Genomic DNA, 14073 nt, shown 5'->3' with positions numbered 1-14073 from the left:
GAGCTGATTTTCATTTGAGCCCAAGGAATTAAGGAATTAAAAGGAAAAGAGGGAATCTGCAGTGATGGAGCATCTGCCTGGTTGTGTAACAGAAATCATCATCAACAGAAATCCAAATTTGCATGAAATTTATTTTGGATATGAAATCTGATGGATTCAGCCCTTGAGAGGGCAGCTGAGCACTTGCAGGGGGTCCCTGGGAAATCTCAGTTCTGATGAACTGATGCATCTCCACTGGATTTTAGTGTTGGGGTTTAAGGGTCCCTGGGAAATGTCAGTTCTGATGAACTGATGCATCTCCACTGGATTTTACAGTGTTGGGGTTTAAGGCTGTCACTGTTTGAAGTTTCAGGGTTTGTCTTACACCAAGGTGAGACTCTGGCCAATCTCTCTCCTTCTGGGCTGTGGTAGGAGCCATAAGGTACTTGGAACTGGATTTTTCTTCTGTTTCTGAGCCTAGCTTGCCATTTTAATAGATATTTTCCTGTTGATTTATTTTGCCTCTGGACTCTCCTTGTCCCTGCACAGATTCCCCTTGGTGAGCCAAGTGTCCTTGCTACCCATGACACCCAAAGGTGACACTTGGAGCTTGAAGGAACCACCTGGGGAGCTGGATTTGGGGACATGTGACATCAGAAACGTTTGTGGTGCCTGTAAATCCAAACAGATTTCCAGGGCATCTCAGGTGATTGTGTGAAACCCAAAAACCCCGTGGCAGTGGGACAGGGGTGCTTCCTTCAAGCCCCACATCTCCCCTTTGGCTGCAGGGGGACTGAGCTGGAGCCCTGCTGGGATTGTGGTCCCTGCCAAAGGAAATGAGCTGGAGCTGCAGCCCTGGAGGCTTTGCTGCTGCAGCTTGGTGGTGTTTCCTTCCTCAGCAAACACCTCACTCACTTCTGCTTCCAAACTGGGGCACGAGGTCCAGCTCTGGGGTGAGCTGGTCTCAGGAGGGGACTCTGTAGGAATTCACTTGCCTCTGGAATAAAACTTTTTATTTTACCAGTATTTTATACATAAGGGAACGAGGGTGGGACGTGATTCATGTGATGTTCTGTGAATAAAGATTTTTTTCAACCAAAATAAAGATTTTTTTTTTTTTACCTTATTTTTTACCTTAACCAACATGTTGGGGCCAAAATAAACAAGCAGGTTCACTGAATCCTGGTTCACTGTGGATAGAAGAGGGGGCCATGGGGGTGCTGTGGGGGGCTCCCCTTTGGGTCAGTAGGAAATGATCCCACTGCACTGGGGCTGGAAGGAGCAGGAGCCTGTGCTGGGTGTGAAAAAGGCAATCACTTGTTTTTAAAATTTTAGAAGTTTAATAGTAATAAAATGGTTATAAAAATAGTAATACAATTAGAGTGATAATCATTTAGACAATTTGAATTAGGACAATATGAGACAACAGAACCAAAGAGTTAGGGACAGTCCAGGTACGTTTTTTGGGCAAAATAAGCCCAAAAAAGAACCCATGTTAACAGAGGATTAACCCTTAAAAGCAACAGCCTGTTGCATATTCATACACCTCATACATGATGCATAAATTCCATTCAAACACAGGATTCTGTCTGGGCAGTGTCAGCTTCTTCCTCTGAATCCTAAGAAGAAGTTTTCTGATAAGAGGGCAATAAATTCTTTTTCTCTGAAAGATTCAGGTGTCCTGTGGCTGCTATCTCAGTGTGAGTCCTTTTTTTAAAAAAAGTATCCTACATAGCATAGTTCCTATTTTAACATTTTCTTAAATAACCTAAAACTATATTTAACGCACTATTAAGAGAATTAATACACCATCACTTTCTAGCACAACACATATAATATTCATTTTAATATTTGCAAAAAGCCAATCATAAAATACACATTTTTCACACTAGGCCTCACTGGTCAGACTGGGGGGATGTGCAGGTGGGACAGCCCCAGAGCTGGTGGTGAAAGAGCTGGAAATGGGTGGGTGATGTCCTTTCTACCTGCAGTGATGTGGTGAGGGGGTTCTAATTAGGGGAAGTGAAGGAAGAGCTTGGAGAGCAAAATGTGGCTGTTGATAAAGAGATTGTGGATTTAAAATGTGAGATCAAGGGGCTGGATCATTTCCCACTTGCTCTTCAGTTCTGTTTTGAAGTAATTCCAATCCCCACAGCTACAAAACACTTATTAAATCAGAAAATACCAGCAAAGAATGCAGAAAGCTGTCAGTGCTGTATGTGTGAGCTTGATGCAGAGGGATGGGATGGGGCTGCACTGGGTCCTGTCAGGGTGGGCCCTGAGGGGCTTTGATGCCCTGAGCAGCAGCTGGAAATGGGACTGAAGCTCCAGGAGTGTGTGAGAGTGGCACTGGGCATGTGGAATAAATCCAGGGAAGGTTTTATGCCCTGGTTTCACCTGGGATTGAGTTAATTTCCTCCCCAGCAGCTGTTCCCAGGGCTGTGTTTGGGATTCAGTATGGGAGTAATGTTGATAACACAGTAATGTTGATAACACAGCAATGGTTTAAATTAAGGATTTTTCAGTTTCCCAGGCTCTGCCAGTGAGCAGAGGCTCAAGAATCTGGCATAGAGCAGGGCCAGGACAGGTGACCTGAACTGGCCAGAGAGATATTCCACACCACAGAGAGTCATTCTGAGTGTATAAAAACTGGGAATGGTGGGCTGGGAGGGGTCAGAGGGTCCTGAACAACTGTACTGGCGCCAGCACTTGTCTCTCTGGGGTTTTATGTCTCCCCATCTCATTATTTTTTTTTTTATTATTAATTATATCTAACTTTTTTCAATTATTAAACTGTTCTTAGCCTCGAGTTTTACTTTCTCCCCCCCAGTTCCCCATCTCCTTGTGGAGGGCAGTGAGCTGAGATGTTTAGTTGCTGGCTGGGGTTAAATCTGAGAGGGAAATGTTTTTAAAAAAACGAAACCAGTGAGTATTTGAGCACTTAAAACCAGTGAAATGAGGGTAAGGTATGTGTAGAATAGAGGGGGAGATAATAAGTGATAAGAGATGATGATTGGGTGGGACAGAATTAATTTAGAAGGAAGATAATGTAAGTAACTACCAGAGGATGTTTCTACTTGGCCCAAAGCCTGCTCTGTGTCTGCCTCTCCCTGTTCACTCTTCCCCAGGTTAACCCTGGAATGTCTGAGCTCAAGGAGATGTGTTAAAAATCAACCTCCTCTAGAAGCCCATGGTGACACTGCCCAGGGCTGGAATTCTCAGCTGGAGGAGGAAAATATCTGTTCCCAGGCCATAAAGGTGAAGGTGTTGTGGGTAAAGGGAAAAGCTCTGTCAGCTCCCTGCTCCTGCCTCACTTTCTCTCCATGAGGTCTGTGGGGGATGAGCCCTGCACCCCAGGGGAATTCTGGAATGGAGTTTGCTGGCATGGAGATTCCCCAGTCCCAGGGAATCCTGGCATGGAGATTTCTGGCATGGAGATGCCCCAGTCCCAGGGAATCCTGGCATGGAGATTACATAGTCCAGGGGAATCTTGGCATGGAGATTTTCCAATCCCAGGGGAATTCTGGCATGGAGTTCCCTGGCATGGAGATTGCCCAGTCCAGGGCAATCCTGGCATGGAGATCTCCCAGTCCCAAGGAATTCTGCCATGGAGATTCTCCAGTCCAGTGCAATCCTGGCATGGAGATTCTGCAGTCCCAGGGAATCCTGGTATGGAATTCCCTAGCATGGAGATTCTGCAATCCCAAGGTATCTTGGCATGGAGTTCTCTGGCATGGAGATTTCCCAATCCCAGGGAATCCTGGCATGGAGATTTATGGCATGGAGATTGCCCAGTCCCAAGGAATCCTGGCATGGATTTTCCCTCTTTCCCCCCAGCATTTTTGGGCTCCTGTTCCACCCCTCTTGGAAATCTTTGTGCCTTGGCTTAGGGAGGGGAAGGGCCAAGAGAAAGGAAGGGGAATCAGAGTCCTATCAACGTTCTGGAAAGGGGCAGCAGAAATTAAAGCCCAGCAGGACTGGAAATTATCCTGGAGCTGCAAATACAGGGCAGGAATATTGCCAGAGCCCTTGGCTGTGCTGGACACAGCAAAAGGGATTGGCTGCCTTGGGTCATTATGGGGTGTCTGCAATGGGTGTGTAGGGATGGGGTCAGGAAAGCCAAGGCACAGATGGAACAGGACATGGCAAGGACAGAGGTCAGCACAGAATGGCCAAGGAGAGGGCACTGTCACAGACATATTTTATCAAAAATCCTTTTGCTAGGATTTTTTTCTCCTGAGAAGCTGAGAGGCCTCAGAAAGGAAATATGAACAATGATTATCTGCTGCTGTGGAATGCAACAGGTGCATCTTTGATTGGTCTCATCAAGAGCTTCCCATGCCAGCACTTATTGACCCCAAAGAAAAGCAGTTGCAGGCAATTTAAAACATTTTTATTTTAAATTGCTAACAAGAACCTTGACATAAGTTGACAGAACTTTAAAAGAATTAATTTTGCACATTCAAGTCAACATCTATTATTTTCTAGTAGTAGTATACAGATGGTGGAAATCCAGTTTTTAGGGGAAAATATGAAGGAATTAATCTCTTTCTATACAAACATCATGTTTGGCTTCTTAATTCTTTATGGTTGTATATTTAGATCCCATTTTGTACTTTGCATGTTTAGAAATAGACTGCTTGATCTGAACATTTTCAGTCCCAAACATGCATTTTTACTGATTTAAATCATTCCTACTCCCTTCCTCCCCCAATACAGCACAGGTACCTGAGAGCTCTCAAACACATTTTAAGCATTAGAAAACTGTAAAATTCGAATGGAAACTGGAAAAAGCACCTCAGTGTCCACTCTGTTTGGAGTTGGGTGTGATGGAAGGAATTTGCAGAGGATTTTCTGAAGGCCTGCCTGGGGAAGTTCCTCACAGACAGGAGACAAAGGCAAGGCCCAAGGTGACAAATGCAAGGCCCAAGGTGACAAAGGCAACGCTGAAGGTGTGAAGGTGCAAAAGTTGAGGTCAGGATGCTCTCAAAGCAGTCTCTGCAAATGACAACACAGTTTAAAACCCAACCTGAATGCTTGTCATACCCTGAGTGGACAAACTCAGACTCCAACAAAATAAAAACAAGATGTGGATGCACAGTAAAATACTTCTAAGTTTTCTTGTTACAAAAAACAGACACTTGGCAATTATGGTGTTTTTCCTGTTCACAGGGAGCCACCATGACCCAGGGTTGGGCTAGGAAGGTTTCAGTGGACATTTATCAGTCTATTTTTTTTCAAAAACAGTAACAAAATTCACCAAATAAAGGTGAGGGTAACTTTTAAAACAAGTGGTTGGGGGAAACATCTGCCAACCAAGGACAGTTCCACATATTCAAATGTTATAAGAAATATATCAGGCAACAAAAGGCAGGTGTAGAGAGTCCTGCCATCAGGTCCAGAGCATGTCTGTCTTCTGCAGGAGCTCTTCTGTCCAAACCAGGGAGACATTTACTGCTGGGGCAAAACTACATTCCAAGGGGAGGAACTAATACTCCGAATTCTGAAAAGGACAAAACACAATTTTTGCATGAGATGACAAAGATACAACAACTTCCCCCGCTCCCCCAAGGGACAGTGGCCTCTGCAGGGGCTGCATTTATCCCCTTGGCAACAAGGCTTGTCTAAAAGTGACATTTCAGTTTGGTTTGCCAGATTTAGCCCAACACTGTGGCAATTAAGTCTCTGGATGTGCAGGAGCTGTGCCTGCAGTGCCCTGAGAGTGCCAGGTTTAGTTGCTCCCAGTGGGAACCATGACAATCATTCCTCAAAGCTGTTGCTTTGCTGCTAAAGGCAAATAAAAATCTTTGATTTCAGCATTAGAGCTCCTTCTCTCCCTCCTCCAGATGAAATTTGGTACTTTTTCCCCTACTGGTGCTGGTTTAAGGACTCAGTTTCACCTCAGTTCTGACTTAGCTGGGCCTGACAATGAACAGAGCACAAAGTAAAGGAACAATTTGGTTTAAGTTAAATTTGGTATTTTTTCCCCCATTGGTGCTGGTTAAAGGACCCAATTTCACCTCAGCTCTGACTTAGCTGAGCCTGACAGTGAACAGAGCACAAAGCAAAGGAAAATTTTGATTTAAGTCAGGGCAGGATGGGGGTGAAAGGGGATAATGGGGATGCTGTGTTTAGAGAGACAGAGCCAACATGGCCAGGGAACAGCTCTGCCTAAGCTGGGCAACAGGAATGGAGCAAGGAAACAGAGAAGATGCCTCAAAGGAAGGACACAGAGGATGATCCCAGCAGCAATTCCCTCAGAAGCTGCTCTGTCCATGCAGGGGGAGCCACAAAGAGCTGCCACAGGGATTTAGGAGCTCAGTACTCACAGGCCTGCAGACACGCTGTATGGAAGGGTCTCAGGGGGCCGCATCCGGGAGGGCAGCGAGTTGTTCTGCTCACTGATGGGGCTGGAATTGAGTGAATTTGGTTACTCCTGGCTCACATTTAGGGATTTACTGCAGCAACGCGCTGGGGGAAGGTGCTGTGCTATAGGAATGTGTCACCTTGTTGATGGAGTGACAAAACTCTCCTTTGTCCTCTTAAAAAGGAAAAAAGCCCAGAAGTTTCTCTCTTCAATGAGGTGAAAAAGACACCTCATAGGACCTGGGGGACTTCACCTCAAACTTAAGGATGGCCAAAAAGTCCCACCTAAGCAATTCACTAGAAAAAGAAGAGAACAAAGGAACTAAATTGCTTTTGTGAGGTGTGTTACCAGCAGCAAGAACTTCTTGCACCTGGATTGGTTTTTCTCTGCAAAGAGTTTGTTATTTTGCTTTTTATTAAAACTTTTTGTTTCCAACACTGCAACAGAAGCCATCCTGCTGCTTTTATGCCTCCAAAGGTAGCTGAGCTATCTTGGGTGAGTTATAGACCTCCAAGAGCTTCTGAGACCTGGCTGGAGGAGGCAACTATTGCTCTGTGCCACCCTGCTGGTGTGCTGAGAGCTGGATGTGCTCTGAACACTCAAAGGTCTTGCAAGGAGTCTGACAGGTGGGACCAGGTCAGCCCCTATGGAAGAGCTCACACAGAACTCAAAGCTGCCAGGGCAGGATTCTTGCTGGATTGTACATGAACCTGTTAAATGAACCTGTTAAATAAACCTTAAAACACTTTGCCAGCCAGGGCAACCCCTTCCTGTCCATCCTTGCTCCCCCTGCCCCAAACTGTGACCACACTTTGGAAAGGGCACAAGGGGAGGATTCTGCTGACACAGGGCCCAATTTCAGCACATCTGCCAGGCCCCAAGAGGAAGGAGCTCACAAGGGATCTCCCAAGGACTCAAAGAGCAGCCTGCCACAGGCACATAGAGCAGTATCAGTGCTCCTGAGGGTTTCCTGCTCGGCTCCAGGCCATGAGGAAGCAGGACACACTGAGCCAGCAGCAGGGCTCTACAGCAGCAAAGGCAGCTCCTGTTCAGCCATTAAGGTGAGGCTGGATGATGGCTGCAATATTTGCATAAACAAAACTGATGTAAAGAATCAAACTTGCATTCCCTACCTGCTCATGGCAGAGTTGATCACACCCCACACAAAAGTAGACTCAGATCCCTCCAGCAAGTCTGTGAAAGAGAGAGCAGACGTTGTGGCTCAGAACTAAGAAAGCCCAGAAACCACCATCAGATCAGTGGCTTAAATGACTCCCACTGCCAGAGGGCAGGGCTGGATGGGATATTGGGCAGGAATTGTTCCCTGGAAGGGTGGGGAGAGTGCCCAGAGAAGCTGTGACTGCCACTGGATCCCTGGCAGTGTCCAAGGCCAGGCTGGATGGGACTCAGAGCACTCTGGGACAGTGGAAGGTGTCCCTGCCCATGGAATGAGATGAACTTTAAGGTGCCATCCAAGCCAAACCATTTGGGGCTTCTGTGATCAGGAATATTTCTGTCATATTTTCACATGTTCAAGAGGGAGGCAAAGTTGACCTATGAGGAATGTTTCCATTGCTATCACCACACATAAGGTACAAAAACTCTTATGGGAGGAAGGGATGCTTGGAAATCTCTTCCCATGCTCATTCTGGCAGGAATTTTGGATTGCTCTCTAGAGCAAGCCAAGCCTGCTGGGTGCAGAGATCCATGTTCATAGGAATGAACATAAGCAAAGTGTCCTACAAGGCAGCCCTGAGCACTCCTGGGCTCACATTGGCCAGGAAGAAGGCAGCACATGGGCAAATTCCTCACCCGTTTCCCAGTCTTCAGCACTTGGAGGTGCCTGCCATGTGCTCCCATTGTTCAGCTGCTCCTGTGAGGACTCAGAGGCTCGGCTCACTTCAGGAAGAGAGAAAACACAGTGACCAGCAGCCCTTAAATCCATTAAAATCCATTAAACACTTTGGCTAAACCTGTAAAACACCTCTGGGCTTAAGAGCAAGCAAATAGGTTGGGGACAGCTGAAATGCAGCAACTTCAAATTTGCTTTTTTAAATGAAAAAGAGAAGACTGCTCTCTGAAACTCAGAGCAGGAATTCTGCAGTGAAGAGGAAACCTGCTGACATGGATGCAGGCATCACTGCCTGTGCACATCTACAAATGACAGAAAACTGTGTGCCCTGTTGTGTGCAAGAGTCAAAGGGAAATCAGCTCTGCAAGAGGAGCAGCCCATCCTTGTGGCCATTAATGCATCCCATTCCTCCTTCCAGAGGCACTTCTTGCATGGTTTTGGGTAAAACCTTTCCATTCAACAAACCTGATAACAAAATACATGCAAAGCCTACCCAGAGCAGCTGCCATATTATCAAGCAACTGCCCAACAAAGCCAAGCAAATGAGATCAAGCTTCCCCAAAGCTGCTGTGTCACACAAAACTAGACAACCATCTGCCTCCCACTTTTGGGTTATTCCATGAGGACACTTCAGTCCCCAGGGTGTCTCTTACCCACATCTTGCTCCACAAAGGCTTTGTCATTGCACTTCATGATGTGGTTGCTGAGGTCAGCCTGAGGAACCAGGTGACGAGCATTGAAGGGACACGTGGCCAATTTCTTTGCAATTTCAGGGTTGCTCTGGACAAGGGAAAACCAAAATTATGCCCCACATCTGTCAAATTGACTTACCTCTTGTTGATACATAAGAAAAAAAAGACTGGGATGTTTGGGGTGTTGCTTTGAAAAATACAAAAATGAACAAGAAATTGCAATGTATTGGTTAGACACTAAATACAAATGAAGATGAATTTTCTTCCATTCACAGAAACTGAGCCATCCTGACTGAAACAGAACAGGGCCTCAGCAAACTCCCTACAGAGCACCCTGGGGCAGTCCCTGCCATGGCAGGGGTGGCTTTCAGGTCCCTTCCAACCCAAACCATCCTGTGATTCCATGATTCTTAAACAGTTCCAGCCAAGAAGATCCAACTAGTTCTGCTTGCAGTGTCCCCATTTGGGTCAGGGCTGTGCTCTGCACAGAGCAATGGCAGACTGAGCTGGGTGGAAGTGTTAATTGGATTTTATGCATAAGGGATGCAAAGGAAACTCAACAAACTTGTCCCAAGCAAGAGGGACAATCTCCATCCAGACCCTTGCCACTGCAAATAACACTGTGGCATCTTCAGATGGATCAGTGACAATCCCCAAGCTCTTCTGCTAATTACTGGCTTTATCTGCTTGATGATCACCATCTCTCCTCATCCTGAAAGTGGAAAAATGAATATGGCCACCCTGTGAGTCTCCTCCTTGACCTACCCATGAAGGATCTGTCTCCTACCAACAGAGCCAGACTGTGAATGGGTGAATGTCACAGACATCTTTTCATGAAAAATCCTTTCCTTAGGATTTTTCCTCCTGAGAAGCTGAGAAGCCTCAGGAACAAAATGTAAATAATGGTTATCTGCTGCTGTGGAATGCAACAGGTGCATCTGTGATTGGCCGATGTGGTTGTTTGGCCAATTACAGTCAGCTGGCTCGGACTCTGTCTGAGACACAAGCTTTTGTTATTATTCTTTCTTCTATTCTTTTTAGTATAGTTTTAATATAAAATATATCATAAAATAATAAATCAAGCCTTCTGAAACATGGAGTCAGATCCTCATCTCTTCCCTCATCCTCAGAGCCCTGTGAACACGGTCACAGGTGAATTCCTGCATGCCTGGAGCTATCACTAATCAAATCCTGAAGTTATATGAAATAAAAGTTAAACAGGGCTCCTTGTCAGGAAAAGCAGGAACCCAGGGAAGCAGAGAGTCCCTCAGTCACTGCCTGCCCAGCTCACCTCCTTACACTTCACCAGGTGATAGGGAAACCTCCGTGCTCTGATCCAATGGTGTTTCACCAGGGGGCACTGGATTAACCTCTCTGGATCCAACAAATCTGGGGGAACAGAGAACAGGGAAGAGCATCTGGTTAGGAAGATGAGAATCACTCACACACTGGGGAAAACCCCACAGCACCACATCAGGGCTGTGGTCTGAGGGAGTTCAAGTAGTTGTTCTTAGTTTGAAGCCATTCATTAAGGCAGGCACCTGCTTTGCATAACCAAATTAATTAAACTTGAAGTTTTCATAACTGAGACATTACTTAAAACAGAGGAGAGTCAGCACCAGTGAGTGTAACAACTCTTTAGGTTACCTTATTAGGGAAGCAACCACCCTTACTCCAAGGGAAAGCCAGCAGCACTTCCCAGCTCTCCTGGAGGAGCATCAGTGGCATCATGGCACACCCACAAACAGCTAAACCAAATCGTTTTTCCATCAACAGCTTGTTTTGCTGGAGGCAGAATGTGAAGGAACTGAGTTATACTCTGGAGGCAGCAGTGTGTCTAACATGGTGCATGAGACTCTGAATGAAGCTTTTAATCATGTAATTATTTAGGAGCTGAGGCGTTACTGAAGCAGCAAAAACACTGAGGAACAAACATTGAATATGAAGCAGCATGAATCCATAATTGTCTGTAACATAAATTAAAATATTAATAAATATGGATATTCTCAGTGAGGAAGAGAGGCAGCCAGGAGGAGACACAAGGCCCCAGTAGTGCCTGTGGGTCTGTCTGTGGGGTACACACCAAGCAGCCTGGGGTGCTCCCATCCTTTCTGCTCTGCCACTCTTGCTGCAGGGGCTTTCAGCACATTCAGGACTGGATTATGCAGGAGCCAACCCAGCTCTAGGCACTGGCTGCTGCTGCCTCTGCCCTCCTCTCTCACACGTGGCTCCATCAGGCCCCAGGCTGGCAGCTGTAAAAATGCTGTTCCAGGAGTCCCAACGAACAGAATTCAGGCTAAGAGGAACATGAAAAAAGAAGGGACAGACAGGATCCTTGTCTCCACGTGGGCTGTGCAGTGCTGCTGCCTCTGAGCACCTCTCACCTCAAGAGACAACTCGAGGGAATTTGCATCGGCCCAGCTGCCCCTGGAAGAGCAATCACAAGTGGCTTTGTCACCGAAAACATGAAAAATTAAACACTCTAACACTGTTATTTCGGTATGAGAAAGCATCATTACTTTTTTTTAGCACTGGCTGCGTGGGGGATGCTCCTCCAAACATCCCCTCCTCCCTTCTGAGGAGGGTTTCTTCTCCTTGAATGCATTCCAACTATGGGGTCTGGCCAAGGTTCACCCTTTATCAGGCACATAGTCTGTATCCTCCCAGCTAAGATACCCACTAGCGCACGTTAATCACCGATATATGTAAATACAGGATTAAGCACTGTCTGTTTAAGGAATTCACAAGGCTAAACACTACTTACTAGAGATTTTTCCAATAGCTTCTGCCTCTGAACTGGCGCCACACAAGACCAAGTGTGTTGACAATGAAGGGAAAGGGGGCAGAGACAAGCAGCAGAGTAAGAGCAGAGCCCGGAGCAGCTCAGGCAGCCAAGCAGCCGTAATTTATACACGGCTGAAACCACCAAAGGCAGCACCACAACAATGCCACGTGCAGTGAGAACCTTGTACCTGACATTGCATTGAAACGGATGCCAAAACCGCCTGCAGCGGCTGAGCCGGGAGACACGGGCGGAAGCCACGCTCGAACCAGACAAAACAAAGTCGCTTTATTCAGTTAAATCCTGCAACCTGGTGGGGCGACCTGGGCTGGAATCAGCGGGAGAGAGCCCGCCCGGCTCGGGCACTGGGCATGGGGACGGACCTGCGCCGAGAGGGGACAAACCCGGCTCGGGGTGGGGGACAAACCCGGCCCCAGGGGACACAGACCCCAGTGGCGCCGCTGTGGGCCCGGCAATGCCCGCACCGACGGACGCTTTCCCCGTCCCTCCCCAACCAAACCTCGAGCCTCACCGAAGTCCTCCTCAAGCTCCATGGCGGGGCCGGCCGGGGTCCGCTCTGGGGCTGGGTCCGCTCTCGGTCTGGGTCCGCTCCGGGGCGAAGTGCGGAGTCGGCTGTGGGGGCCGGGACTGCCTCAAGGCCGGCTGCGGGGGCGGGTGTGGAGCCGGCTGCGGGCCAAGTGAACCTCGGGATTGGTTGTAGGGTCGGCTGTGGATCCGAATCCGCCTCGGGGTCGGCTGTGGATCCGAGTCCGCCTCGGGGTCGGTTGTGGGGTCGCCTGTGGGGCCGGGCCGCTCTCGCACTTCCCGCCCAGTCGCGGTTGCCGGGGCAACGCCGCGTGCGCGGCGCCATCGAGGGCGGCCGGGCCTGGTGGCGCCGCTGGGCCCCGAGCCCGGGCCGGGACCCTGGAACTTTGGAGCTACCCCTTGAATACCTTTTAATTACATCAGCTTGTTGCATATTCATAAACAATTATGAAGAGTAAACTTTTCCCTCAAACTAGTTTACATGTTCCAATTATTGTTCAGCTTGGCTGCTCCTTTTACTCACCTTTTCAGATCGTGTGTATTTTTGGGTGCTGTTTTTAGTCCTTTTTTATCATCACTTCCAGTTTCTGGGCCTTGGTCCACTCTGTCTTCAGACAGTGAGTGCTGATGGTTGGCAGATCTGTACAGGTGTCCTCATCCTGTGTTCATTGAGTGTTACCCCATCCAATTTTAACACAAGCACACTGAAATCAGCTATTTCATTACTATGTCTAAGCTTCTTTAACAACAGAAATAAAACTTATATCTTTATAACAAAGTTACTTAACAGCACACTTATAAAATCCATTTTAATATTTGTAAAAAGCCAATATTGTAATATGTATCTATAACACAGGGTTGTCTGGTGGCAACAACACAGAGGGGAAAAGAGAGGATTAAAGGGTGGACAAAAAGTCACACATCAAAAAAACTTTAAACCTTAGCAAAGCTTCTTTTAAGAGACATAATACCCATTCCTCATCTGCAAGAGCCAGTCATCACACCACATAAGACAAATTATTTTGGCTGGAATGGAGTTGATTCTGTCTGTAATTGCACAGTAGCTGGCACAGTGCTTTGACTTTAGTATGGGAAGAACACTGATAATGCTGCCCACAAAAATTGCTTTGGTTACCTGGTGTGTAACAAGCCAATATTTACACACTCGAGGGAAATATCGATTATTTATGTCAGAGTTGCACAAGCCTGGGTGCTCAGTGGACTTCCACAATGCCAAATATTAAATTAAAACTTTTTACTACTTGTACATTTTAGCAAACAAAGGAGAGTGGTCATTCACTGGCTACATGTAACACAGCTCTTTTATTAATTAGTATTCTATCTTCTGTTGGCTAATGAATCTCTACTTTCTCATGCTATTTAGTCCATATGCTCAGTCCTTTTCTTCTGGGTCAGTGGTCTGTGTGTTGGTGGCTGTGATCTGCCCTTGCTGGAATTATCTTTTACCCACTTGGAGCTGATTTTAGCGCAATTGCTGAGTTGACTTTGTTAGTTTCTTCCTTATCTTAGGAGTTGTGCCAGATGTCCTTGAAGGCTGTAAATTCTACATTCCTGGTGTCCTGTACAGTGTTTTGCCCTCCTTCACAAGCTTTGTTAACCTCTCCCTAGCTCTGAGATCAATGAAGCATGTCCAGCCTAAACCTTAACAAGGCAATTCCAGGAGCAAGTTTTCTTTCTAACACTTGGATCTGACTTATACAGTTTGCTGGCTGCTCTCTATTTCACACATTAAATCTCTCTTTTTGTTGATTAGTCTTGATCCTCTTTTGGGCAGGGGAATAAATGAGAGGGAAACATGGACTGCGATGCAAAAGAACTTTAATGAGTCAAAACA

General features: G+C 46.7%; 1 protein-coding gene across 1 annotated transcript; it reads right to left on the bottom strand.

The window, feature by feature from the left end:
* Nucleotides 1-4401: 4401 nt before the first annotated feature.
* On the bottom strand, nucleotides 4402-12253 carry LOC128940258 (gametocyte-specific factor 1-like). The gene is made up of 7 exons (XM_054281601.1): nucleotides 12205-12253; nucleotides 10182-10279; nucleotides 8852-8978; nucleotides 8159-8245; nucleotides 7480-7540; nucleotides 6309-6389; nucleotides 4402-5482 (listed from the first exon to the last, which is right to left on the bottom strand). The coding sequence occupies exons 1-7, from the start codon at nucleotides 12224-12226 to the stop codon at nucleotides 5431-5433; spliced, it is 528 nt and encodes a 175-aa protein (XP_054137576.1). The 5' UTR covers nucleotides 12227-12253; the 3' UTR covers nucleotides 4402-5430.
* Nucleotides 12254-14073: the final 1820 nt, after the last annotated feature.

The sequence above is a fragment of the Melozone crissalis genome, unplaced genomic scaffold (assembly GCF_028551555.1).
Source record: "Melozone crissalis strain CALT ecotype California unplaced genomic scaffold, PUWL_Pcris_2 ptg000032l_1, whole genome shotgun sequence".
NCBI classification, from domain to species: Eukaryota; Metazoa; Chordata; class Aves; order Passeriformes; family Passerellidae; genus Melozone; species Melozone crissalis.
The sequence above is the reverse complement of the archived record's forward strand: the minus strand, read 5'-3'. Positions and strand labels throughout refer to the sequence as shown.

Excerpts from the sequence above, each read along its gene's own strand:
- LOC128940258 (XM_054281601.1), bottom strand. The coding sequence starts at position 12,226 with ATGGAGCTTGAGGAGGACTTCG. Across the intron at positions 8,979-10,181 it reads ACCTGGTGAAGTGTAAGGAG|AGCAACCCTGAAATTGCAAA; the intron begins GTGAGCTGGGCA and ends TCCCTTGTCCAG. Across the intron at positions 6,390-7,479 it reads ATCAACTCTGCCATGAGCAG|CCCCATCAGTGAGCAGAACA; the intron begins GTAGGGAATGCA and ends ACTCAATTCCAG.